This window comes from Paramisgurnus dabryanus, chromosome 13, assembly GCF_030506205.2.
Source record: "Paramisgurnus dabryanus chromosome 13, PD_genome_1.1, whole genome shotgun sequence".
Classification (NCBI taxonomy): domain Eukaryota; kingdom Metazoa; phylum Chordata; class Actinopteri; order Cypriniformes; family Cobitidae; genus Paramisgurnus; species Paramisgurnus dabryanus.
In genome coordinates this window covers 19662873-19675987 of record NC_133349.1, presented here as the reverse complement: position 1 = coordinate 19675987, position 13115 = coordinate 19662873, and the positions used below count along the sequence as shown (strand labels likewise).

General features: G+C 35.3%; 1 protein-coding gene across 1 annotated transcript in view; it reads right to left on the bottom strand.

The window, feature by feature from the left end:
- LOC135743154 (uncharacterized) overlaps window positions 1–8126 on the bottom strand; it is a 77315-nt gene extending 69189 nt beyond the window's left edge. Inside the window, exons 1-5 of the mRNA XM_065260723.2 lie at window positions 8060–8126; window positions 6351–6665; window positions 5939–6244; window positions 4016–4090; window positions 3564–3635 (exon numbers count right to left, since the gene is read on the bottom strand). Coding sequence (XP_065116795.1) covers window positions 3564–3635; window positions 4016–4090; window positions 5939–6244; window positions 6351–6665; window positions 8060–8120 — 829 coding nt within the window. The 5' untranslated portion in view covers window positions 8121–8126. The remainder of the gene's footprint in view (window positions 1–3563; window positions 3636–4015; window positions 4091–5938; window positions 6245–6350; window positions 6666–8059) is intronic.
- Between the last annotated feature and the right edge of the window lie 4989 nt (window positions 8127–13115).

Genomic DNA, 13115 nt, shown 5'->3' with positions numbered 1-13115 from the left:
GCCTTCACTGCTTTAATTTTGAAAAATATGCGGTGGCAGGTGAGTCTATGGAATTATGAGTCGGAAAGCTTCCGAAGTATGAAAGTATTTTAAGCCAAGTTGTGATAAAAGAGTGGACTGTTACACCGTGCCAAACGTCGCTGGCGTATCACGGGAGCACAACGACAATGCACGAGCATCTCAAACGAAAACACTCGGGAGTTATTGACGATACACCCACAGAGAATAGGACAACGTAAGTAACTGTTATATGATTATTAATGAAACGGCGAGCTAGTCAGTACTGTTTTATTAACTCTTTTGAGAAGTACAATGACTCTGTCTTTGGATGTTAAAAGCTATCAGTGTTTGCTCGTGATTCCGCCACGGAATCAACACTGGACGCAACAAATAGATTTTTCATGATTCCCATTTAAGTTTTTATTTTACTATTTTAAACGGCTCAATTCATTGTTGCGAGTGTATAGCGCGTCTCTCTCTCTCTCTCTATCACTCATGTTGCTTGCAGCGCCTCGACCGCGCGCGCCTCTCTCTTACGTGACAGTGAAAAGGTGGCAGTGTTTTTAATGTACTTTCTTTTTTGCGTAAACGTCAACATTCACAGATGTCTCTGACAAAGACGACTGATCGAGTTAACATGACTTGAAGAAAGATTAGCAGTAGTGTGAGTCTGTGTGCGAGCTTTCTCCCTCCCTATGATGCTGTATGCCGTGTTCTGTAGTCTATGTAACAACAACAACAGTGTATTCTCTTATATTTCTGAATTTGCACCGAATTGTCTGCGCTATATCACTCGCATTTAAAATCAAGAAATGGCTCAAAACACAACAACAATTATGAGAAGAGCAACAGCAGTAAAGCTACAATGTAAATGTATGGTGATTTTTGCATATCTAAATCAGGATTTTAGCAGCAGTTAAAGAAACAGCTGGTTGGATAAAAACGAGGTGATGGGTCATGTTTAGTCACTATTTTATAGGCTACAACAGAACAGATAATATGTAAAATAGCATTCAGTTGTGTTAAAATGCAATAAAAGATCAAAGAGTAGAAGTGAAACATTTCATATTTCTGTTAAGCATCTACTTTGCACTGGAAGTTTTCATTATTATTTATATTGTTTACATTGTAATTTTTTATTTGGTAACATTTAAGTTATTCATATTGTTTATGACACAGGTGGGTTCAAAATAAAATGGACACAATGAAATAACAAACACTTGAGTTTTTTTAAATTAGTCGTTTAGAATAGTCGACTATTCGAAAAATTAGTCGAAAGATTAGTCGTTAGAAAATTAGTCGTTAGTGGCAGCACTAATCTGTATTTTCTTCATCTACTTATTTATTATTTTGAATATGTTTATGCGTGTATCTTATAATTTATGCACTGTTTTTATTTACTTATTCTTTTGTCTTTCTTTGTTTATTTGATGCCAATTTGTCACAAATCTTTTAAGATCTTCTGTTTACGTGCTCTTATAGTTTCTCCCTCGGGAAGGCACATTGTATATTGTACATGCTTACAGTACATTGAAAAAACATGTCAAAAATAAATAATATAAAAAAAAGAAAAAAAAGAAATGCAGTGTTTGTTTTACTTGTATTTTGTTTACAAGTCTATTTATAACCCAAACACTTGTTAAAAATGAAAGTCATACAACTATGTTGAATATATTCCTTCAGACAATAATTTAATCCAATTTTAGTCAGGGCATGCTACAGATTTATGCTTTATTTTATGCTATAATTTATTTGTGAAACCAGTTTTATCATTTTGTTTTAGACTCCTCTCAGATATATTATATCATTAGCAACTAGAGTAATTTAAGCTGTAGCATCTAGCCTGCTTGACAATGATACTAAACTACCCTTGAATTTAACCTTGTCAGTAAGTGGAACAATCTGATTTATTTGTAATTTGGTAAAATGGGCTATTTGCATTAACATGCAACCTGTATCCGGATGTTGTCCACATACACATTGAAAAGACAAGTGTACCACATATGGAGACTATTGTGGCTCCTACCCTTAACTTTGATTTGTAAATTGTACCTCGACTGAAAATGCTTTTCAAAAGAAACCCACTATTTCAGGTTGACATTTCACCGGGCCATTCTCTGCAGACTTATTTAAATATTGTGCGTGAAAAAACTATCAGATTGGTTACCTAGATAGAAAAGTCAGTGGATGTTGCCAAGTGTAAACGGGCTGTGTTTCTGATTGACTGATGATTCGATCTGCTTGATCAGATCACGGTGATTGCATGTTAATTCCAAGTATAAAGCAGTGAGTGGTGTTTTTTCTGTTTTTACCTCAGATAGACGACGTCTTACAATTTTACTTTTGTTCTGGAGATTGATCTCGTGCATTACACTTCGGTTAACGCGATCTGACACGCTAGCAAGCACACACGCACAGACACACACCCTCACACACACAGTAAAGTTGCCTAATTACAGACCAGTACAGACAAAGTTGACCAAGCCACGGAAAATACCGGATTATCTGAGCTCCATCTATGCAAAGGCAGCTCAAATGCGGCACAAAATTTCACGCAGTAGCCTATATCATGCAGACTTTCAAACAGCAAAGAAGGAGATAATAAAATGCATATGACTTACATAGCATCCAGCATAAGTGCTGGAAAAGCACACAGTGTTAGCTTGTCCGCGTCCTTTTTATTGCTGCTCAATATGGCCCAAGCTCCTTAATCATTTATTTATTCTTCAAATAAACATTTTGGTTAGTTCATATTTTCTTTCATCCCAAGGTATTTCACTTGCTTTCACTTATCACTACTGTAGCTTGCAGTTACAAGGCAAATCTGCAAATCTGAGGCTCTTGAGAACGATCCAATCACATTTTTTCAGTCAAAGACATAAAGAACATTACTGATTCGCTTACAACATAAGTGGGACGATTTGGGGCGCACAGTCCTGCACCCCAGGGCGGATCCGAAACCAGCCAATTAGAGCTCAGCCTCAGGTCACATGTTTTTACACTTTTTACTGACCTACATTAGTGTGCGCCCCAGACACACAAACATGACACACACACAACAAACTACGTTTTGATTTTAAATTTTTTTTAAATAAATTATTACATGACAAAGAGTGAAATAGTAAAACTAAAAGATTTTTATTTTGTATTAATTTGCATTATATATTTAACTTTTTTTGTGACATGTTAAAGTAGCTTTCTTCTCTGGCCAACTTTAGAGGGGCGGCGCCCTAGGACCCCCTATTGACCAGCCACCCTAAGGCAGCCATAGACACCAGCTTGGCCAGGTTTGAAGACCAGCTTGGCCAGGCTAGAAGGCCAGCTGACCAACCAGCTAAAACCAGCCTGGCCAGCCTGGAAGACCAGCTTAAACCAGACAGGCTGGGAGACCAGCTGAAACCAGCTATTTCCATCTTAAACCAGCTAAAACCAGCTTAGGCTGGTTTAAGCGTTTTTTTTTTTCAGCAGGGATGTCAGAGTTTGTAATCAGCTCTTTTCCTGAACAACAACAGAAAAGATTCAACTAACACTGTAAACAAAAGTGGGACAGATAAATACTTTACCTTGTTTAGGAGATAATGCTGCAGGACTTGAAGTTATTTCAGAGGTTGGTTTGATTGTTGATGTAGTTGATGCTATGATTGAAAAAATGAATGAATGTTAGTTTAGCTCAATCATAATGTGAGACACTAAAATTACACATGCAAGCTTTCACATATGCACATGCACACACATGCACATGCAGCTAAAACCAGCTTAGGCTGTGTAGAATATTGGTTTAACATATATTCATAGATGTACGGGGCGGGGACTAGGAGTGTGCAGAAACCTAAGGAAGTACACATTAAACAAGTTCATCACAAAGAGCTTATACGACTCATCATTTTATTTTGCACATCTACAGGCTGGTTTATGCGTTTTTTTTTCAGCAGGGATGTCAGAGTTTGTAATCAGCTCTGTTCCTGAACAACAACAGAAAAGATTCAAACAAAAGTGGGACAGATAAATACTTTACCTTGTGTATGATGTAATACTGCAGTAGGACTTGAAGTTATTTTAGAGGTTGGTTTGTCTGTTTCTGTAGCTGATGCTATGATTGAAAAATATGAATGGATGTTAGTTTAGCTCAATCATAATGTGAGACACTAAAATTACACCATGCAAGCTCTCACACATGCACATGCATTATTTTATAACAGAACCCACAAAATGTGAATATGTTTATCTATAGCTTGACTAGATTGATATTACCTCCACCTAGAATATGAAATGCTGATAATTCTCTTATGTAAAATTTACCATGGTTTTATATAGTAAAAGTGCAGTCACAATGTTTTAGTGGGATATCATTTGTATTAGTTTACAAATATTATTGTTAAGCTATGGTTACTATGACAATGGTAAAATTGTGTTTACTGGGGTTTCACTACAAATAAATAGTTAAACTATGCTTAATATAGTGAAAACACGGTTAATTTTTGTAAGGGTTGTAAATGTCACATGCAGTGCAAAACATAAAATGGAGACAGGACCTATATGCAAAAAAACAAGTTGGTAATAAATCAAAATGAAAGACAATCCATGAACATGAAACCAAGAAACTACGAGCAGGACATGAAGACAGCAAAAACTAAAAATTAACAACCAACAAAGAGGATTTTGAGGTGTATGCTAGGGAATTGTTAAAAGAGAACTTTTAGATCTTTTTTTTACATACTTCTTTGACACCTTCATATATAATATCAAAATGCTATGTTAGCCTAATGCTAATTCCTGAATTCACCGGGTTGCGAAAGCTCTTTTGCTATTGGTATTTCTTCACTCTGTTGTGGTGGTCCTTTTTCAGGAAACATCTTAAAGACAGATTACTGTGGCATCTCCACAAACCTTTAAAGGTCACGTTCTTCCTGATACCATTTTTTTCAAACTTTAATTAGTGTGTATTGTTTCTGTCAGAGCATAAATAATACCTGAAAAAAAAATAAAGCTCAAACTTCACTGCCAGGCGATATATTTTCTTTAACAGAATACCCCTTTCAAAGCCTACAGGGAACGGCCGGTTTGAACTTCAGCTCTCTATTTCCCGATTGAATGATGTCAAATAAACTCTGCCCACAGGAATACTGTATGTCAGTCGCCAGCTTTGGCTCAAACAGCTCTGCTAAGCTAAGCTGCTGTCGAATCACACTAAACAAACTACACAATCAGAACTCGCTACCTATTTCTGAAGGAGGGACTTCATAGAACAAGGAAGACATCAGCCCGTTTTTAGGACATACAGATAAGCAAAATTGTGTAAAAAATACAGCGTTTTTTTACACGTGAAACATGAACACATGTTATATTGCGCACTGTAAACACAATCAAAGCTTCAAAAACACAGAAAGAATGAGACCTTTAATTTCACATAGCAGCACTGATCATCATCTCTTTTATTTTGCAGTGTTTAAAGCTGTGTATGAACGATTTTATTATCAGTGTCACAAACATAATGGATCTTGTGGTGCATGACCAAAAAATTGATAATTGCTAGTCTTTCTGTTGTGGCATCGTGAAGCGTTGCAAATGTGGTGTGGGATTGTTGTATACTATGACACATAAAGTCTTGCTTCCCAAACACCCATTGTCGTTTACGTATCCGGCTAAAATCTTTTAGTCTGCAAGAGGCATTAGGATGTGACTTGGTCACAGGCTGGATGACAGGGAAGCAGAGCAGCAAGGAAGCATCAATTTGAGCATTGACAAGCACCCCTGGAAGCCCTAAGCATTCTCCTTACACAAAAAGAATACACGCAAAGAGCACACGCAAAAAGGTTAAAAAGGTGGATAGCCTTATTTTTCCTAGAATTAAGAAAATATTAGTTCTAAACATGTCCTGAAGTTATGAATTATTCTGAGAGTGTTCTTAAATTATTTTGCTAAAATTTTAATTACTTACCCTTAAACTTGACAGTATAGCTGACTGAGGTCTTAGTCTCATTCTTCATTTTAACCAAACATCTCAACTCTGTGTTGTTGTCTTCATTCTGGAGTGTTGTAGTCAGAGTTCTGATACATGGTCCTGGTGATAATATCTGATATCTGGGGTCTGTCTGTAGATTAACATCAGCCTGATTCACCCAGAACAGCTGAAGATCCTCAGTGCGGAAGAAACCATTACAAGAGTAATCAGATGAAAACAGCTGACAGGTGAGAGTCACAGAGCTGCCTGATCTCATCTCAGTCTGTGTGGATAATGGAGAAACTGAAGGAGAAAGTAAAGACACAATTTTAAGTAAAAACTTTAAGAAACTGTCATCAACTGTCATCTCATTAAACATATACTCAAATAAATGAACAGAAACACTCACCATGAAGAACATGTAGAAAAACCAGTGCATCAGTTCCATGATGTTTATCTTTCACATATTGTTGGCAGGTGTAAAGTCCATGATCTTCTTCTGTTGTTTTATAGATGTTCAGAGAGCAGTTAGACCCCAGACTCAGTCTCTCAGCTCTCTCTATGTTTTTCTTCTTTATTCCTAACATAATCAGTTCTACTGTAACTGATGATCTAGGTTTGTTGTAGGTCCATGTAGTTGAGGTGCAGTTAGAAAGAGCATTAATACAGGGCAGAGCGACATCTTCACCTGAACTACTGAACACATGTATCTCTCCAGTAACACCTGAAACACAGTAGATCAGGTTGCTTATATATTAATACATATTTATAAATACATTTAAAGATTTAAACATTTCAGAGTTCATTATTTAACCCTTAATGACAAAAAGCAGATACATTCTTAAGATTATGAATGTTAGTCTGTAAATGTACATAAAATAAAGCCTTTTTGTTTTAGTGAGCAAAGAAAGCACAGGGTTGCCAATCCTCCTACATTTGGTGTGAGACACAAGCTTTCAGTCTCTCTGGCAATATCATTCTGGCCAACGTCAATAAGGCATAAAAATGCTACAAATAGTTTTGTAAGATTTCCCATCTATCAGGATGAAGCATCACTCTGCATTTTATAACAACGACATTTCTTTCCTCTTTTATTTTATTGAAACCTTAACAAACACATAATGTACATGAATAACAAGAGATACAAATAAACACATAAAGAACAGGGTTAACAAAATCGTTTCTTTCCGCTCTGTGACTGCAGTCAAGCCAAGAGTATCTATCAGGTAAAGATCATTTTGAGAGAGTTTATGATTGTTTCCCAGAACGTTTTAGGTAATAACAATTATTATTTATAGGTGTAAATCGTAATGGTATCAATTGTATTGAAATAATGGGTTTCTATGTTTCTCTAAAGATTCCTTCAAGACATTGTAAATGAAGATGTGATTCATAATGGTAATAATGGCATTTTTTTCAAATGTCAAACAAATATAAAAAATATCTATTATTCATAGACCTCCAGTTATAGGTGTCACACTGTTTTATTGTACAGTACCAGTAGTAATATTTTATAAATATGAAGTGTAACATTTGCACTGGAAGTACACCAAAATATGCTCACAATGAGTTTTAAAAGAAAGAAAAGCATATTATGTTAAGAACATCTTACACTCAATTGTTATAGACCCCATTTCATATTGTATGGCCAATTTATATGAAGCCTCCTTACTGTGGCCATACAGGAATATATCCAATTTTAAATGGTAACACTGAAAGTCCACTTTAGACATTTTATTTAGTAACTTTTCAAATACTTTTCAACTATCAGTCATTGCAGTATTAATAGACTGTCTACTTCATATCTGCTAACACTTTATTGTAATGATACCTCAGCCAACATTCTTCTGACTAAAGTATCTTTGCAACAACATGTCAACTTACTCAACTAATCCTAACCCTTAGGAGTCTACTAATGTGAGTTAGAGGACATGTAGTGTCACATGTAAGAGAATTAGTTTATGTACCAAACACCACATCACATAACAACATAATTTTTTCAGAAAAATGAAACTGAACATGTTCAAACAAATGCTTAACCAGACTCACAGCCAGATGATCATTAAATAGATGGATGTTCACATCACAGATCTTGTGTATGAATATATCTTACTTTACCTGTGAATGGTGAGCAGAGAATGATGAGTCCCAGCAGGCATATATGACTCTTAACAGCCATTATTTGTTTCTGTTAGTGCTTCTCTTTTAATGATGTACTTACAGCTCTTCTTTTAAACATTTTTAGCTCTTCCTGTGGTTTTTTACTTCCTAGTATCAGCAACTGAGTGTTAACATATCACGAATGGTCATAGATTATAACAGTGCATGATGTACCAGATAATGACATTTTATGAAAGAAATAATGCTGTATCAGTTTTCTGACCCTTACACAGTGTCCAGTTATGTTTTCTCCACATTGACTTGCATGGGCACTTTAGGCAAGAATTCTGACATATTTTGATGGTTGTTTCACATTTTAGCTCAAATACAAGCATGTGTGTTAGTTGACTTTGTATTGTAGTTTGTAATATGTAATGTAATATGATTATTTGTATCTTATACATGCCCAAATAGTCATATAGCTATTTCTGCAATTTGTGTGCCTAACAACACCCCTTAGCAGTTCCACATTTAAGCAACACTTTTAGAGAGCAGAGATCTGCCTGTTGAGGTTTTAAAATGTGAGTGCTCAACATGAGAACTCACACAGTTTGACCACATTCAACATAGCATAGCTCTGTATTATTAGCTTTGTATTGGTTTTTGGTGGATTGTGTAAGATGCATCTGTGGAAGATTTAGCTAAAACATTGTTCAATATAGACAAAATGCTACATCAGCAACATTACATATTTTCTTTCAAATAACATTTGGTGTTTATTAAAATTAAAGAGTCTTTTTGTGAGAGAGAAACACAGCTGGCATCAGACCATACTAGTGTTGAACTCTGGTTTCCTGGTTCTCACTGATGAATATCTATGTGGTCTGTGCTTTATGCAGTCTGTGACAATGATTGTCTTTATAAACATTTGTGTTATTTTGGAATTTACACACTGAACATTTTAATGTTGCACATTTCAGATTCAGTTGCAATGATGTTGTAAATGTTGCATGTAACCAACACACACTGTAAAAATTCAGCATCTTTTTATGTTATTTTAATTAAACAAATTAAGTTAAACAATTTCAACTTGTTTTTATAAGTTATGTCAACTTTTTTAATGAAAACTTAAAAAACATGTTGTTTTAACTTTATGCTGCATTTTTTACAGTGTAGAAAAAACAAATAAATTAGAGTAGTTTATTTTCTTATCTGAGGTACTTACTATACCTACATGATAATCACTTCATTTAGTTAAAACTATTAGGCAAAGATTGATACACATTGTGATGGTAGTTTTATTTATTTCTTTAAGTGGAATGCTGTATTTGTTTTAGAAAACAATTCATGGTAACCTGTTTGTAAGCTTGATACTTTGGGATGATGAAGTGGACTCAAAACATCTGCATCTAAAACATCTTTTAATATTTATTTAAATGTTATTGGGTAGATTTTAGATTTTCTTTTCATCAGGAATACCAGTGTGTTAAAATCAATGATGCAGCAGACAGTTATTTTTTTCTAAAGGTACATGTACACCTCAGGGATGTTGTTTCTCACCTTTGTCATATACTACTGTATTGTGTACATAAATGACTGTCACAGATGGCACAAGATATTTATTAAATATACAGATGTCTCAGTTATACTGGAACTCTTTTGAAACAATATCAAGGATGTGGTGTAGGGAATTCTACCTTCAGTTAAATGTGGATAAAACCAAATACATATTAAATGACTTTGAGAGGTCCACATTGAATACAGGGTTGACAAACATAAACATGGTGTGGATGAAATGACTGACAATAAGTAAAATATTTCAGTTGTTTTCTATAAATTTTATTTTGAATTTCCTTTAAGTTAAAAAAAAAAAATTAAAAAGGAAAATAAAAACACTGAGAAAATAAATAAAATGTAATTTTTTCACATGTTTTCTTTCAATTTCTAACTTAGGTGTGCAAGTCACCATATTCCACTTTATATTATTGTAATCACTGTCTTGTTGTCTTGTGCTAAAATATGAACTGTTAATATGAACCATAGGTGTCATTTACACTGGGGACGCTGGGGACATGTCCCCACCACTTTTTGAAATGGCTGATTTTGTCCCCACCACTTTTTGAAAGCATTTGGTTAAAATGTTCTGAAAATCAAACAATACATGTGCGACTTAAACTTCAAAAATGACTTTCTTACTTAGTATTTTTGTCTTGTTTTCAGAAGAAATATCTAAAAATTCTTAAATTAAAATGCTTCTTCTTGATGAGCAAAACGACCCAAGAACATAAGTCTAGTTTTAAGACAAAAACTATACAATTTAAGTGAATTTGTGATTAAAACAAGCAATAATATCTGCCAATGGGGTGAGAAAAAAAATATATAAATAAGATAAATTTTTTCTTGAACACGTAATTTAAGCAAATTTTTTTCACCCCTTTGGCAGATATTTTTGCTTGTTTAAAGAAAATACATCTTGATCTAAGAATTTTTAGATATTTCTACTGAAAACAGGACAAAAATACTAGGTAAGAAAGTCAGATTTTCAAGAAAAAAATTAAAAATATCAAAAAATTCTTAAATTAAGATGCTTTTCTTGATGAGCAAAAATCTAGTTTTTACACCAAAAATATGAAATTTAAGTGATTTTGTGCGTAAAACAAGCAAAAAATCTGCCAATGGGGTAAGCAATTTTTTCCTGATTTTTTTTATTTAGTTAATTTTATTTTGCTCATCAAGAAAAAGCATCTTAATTTAAGAATTTTTAGATATTTTTAATTTTTTTCTTGAAAATCTGACTTTCTTACTTAGTATTTTTGTCCTGTTTTCAGTAGAAAACAAGACAAAAATACTAAGAATTTTTTTTCTTGAAAATCATTTTTTGCAGTGTACAACTGGTTTTGTGGTCCAGGCCAGGGTCACATATGTTGCGTTGTTTGCTTATAGTGTGTTTTCTTTTATGAATTTCATTGTAATCATTGACTTAACATGCTGCTGTTTTCTACAGTATGTTGCTTTGGCACTGTTCGGTTGAGCTGGTGTTGCAGGGACTGTTACATGTGCAGTCAACATTGATGAGGGTTTTATGCTGAGTATTTTTGTGTTGTTGACTGGCCTACACTATGCCCATTTTTAATGCACCGTTATTTAATACTTTTCCCGTCCTGCTGTAATGTTTTTTTTCATCTGATCTTTTGTCCCCACCACTTTTCAACACAAACTGACGCCCCTGATATGAACTGTTAGCTAGCCCAAGAAACAGGACATGGAGGTGAAGTAGGAAGAAGAAGAGGAGGAAGAGGACGTGGAGGGGACAATGTGAGAGGGAGAGGACGACAAGAGCAAGGAGGTGAAGAAGACAAGGTGGAGCTAGAGGCAGATGCTTTGGTTCATGAGATGAGGCAGGTTCTAACCTCACTAAAACAAGGAGACGTGGCAGGAACATTATTGGATACCGTGTCACAATGTCCCAGGACAATGTGGTAGTAACTATATGTGTAGTTATAAGTCAAAATGGTGTTGTTCACCATCATGCAACCCTAGGCCTATATAACACTGCACACATTATTACATTCCTGGACACCTTACATGACATGCTCACTAATGTTCAGAGACCAAAGCAGACCAGATATGTCATCATATGGGACATTGTTAGTTTCCATAGGGCTGTTTTGGTCCGCATTCCAGAAGATATTGGACTAGAGGACATTGCATGTGATGTAGATGAAATTTTGTGGACGGACCCAGAGTGACGATGCGAGGTAGACAGATTTTTTTCTCAGTGAAATTATTTTGTGTTTTGACCTTTGTGTTTGTTTTGATGTGTGTAAATAAACACCACTACATGAAGTTTGGATCCCTGTATGTTTACAGAACGGAGGGGTTACTTGAGTGTAACCTTGTTCCCTGAAAAAGCGGAACGAGATGCTGCGCTGCTAAGCGCTATGGGGAAACGTCTTTATTGTTGACCAGCTGAATAAAGTGTGCAAACACGTCAATGAAATTGACCCGGAGGTATATAGCTATAAAATAGATGAGCACCAGCTGTGTCATCAGGTCTTTTGTTTGAAGACCAGTCCTGGGACATCTACTGTACAGCAAAATCTCGTTCTGCTTTTTCAGGGAACAAGGTTACACTCAAGTAACCCCTCCGTTCCCTATCAAAAGCTTTACTCGATGCTGCGCTGCTAAGCGCTATGGGGAACGACAATACCCAAGCTGCCGTACTTGGTGATGTCTGGACTATGAGGGTAAAATAACGTCAAAAAGATTTGCATGCGCAGGATCATATTTGTGAGAGTGTACGTGACATTGCCAGCATAAAATAAATTAGCGTGCGCAAAACCAATTTTGTGATGGTGTAAATCAAGTTGCAAGCGTAAGAAAACAAGTTTTGCATCATTGTACTGTTAATCTTAAGTGTAATTCATGTCTTGTAAAACTGAAACTTCATATTAGCATTAAATAAATATGAACTGTATGCATCTGACCTTCCACGCTTACACTTTTGGCACGGTTTTTGCCCTGAAATACTGCCAAAAGCATTGCAAGTCTGCAAACAGTGGTGTGTAATGAAAAACACACGTTCATGAATGGCAAATATGAATTAATTGTGCAGAATCTGTCTCTGTGTGTAAAATAAACCAGTTGTAAATGACTTGTTGTATACGGAGGAAAACTATTTCCTGAAATAACCCGACACCTACTGGTCCCTCTGCGCTTGCAGTTTTGTCACGATTCTCTCACTGATTTGAGTTTGCAAGCGCAGGTGGCAAGGCGGGGCTATGAAATGAGGCACCTGATGACTCATTGTTTTCTCTATTCTGACACACATCTGTTGGTTTAGAAATACGACGCAAAGTTAAGGTGCAAGTCTAAGAAAGTAAAGAGCGATAAGACCATCTCAAATGATCATCCCCTGATAGCACCATTCATATTTATAATCTCCTTATCTAAAGATCTTATATACAGGTATGTTCCCTGTCTGTTTTGTGCATATTCATACTTGTTCGTTTTACTTATGTATGCATAAATACTAAATACAATGCATACTATATCTTCAATAGCCTACAAAATA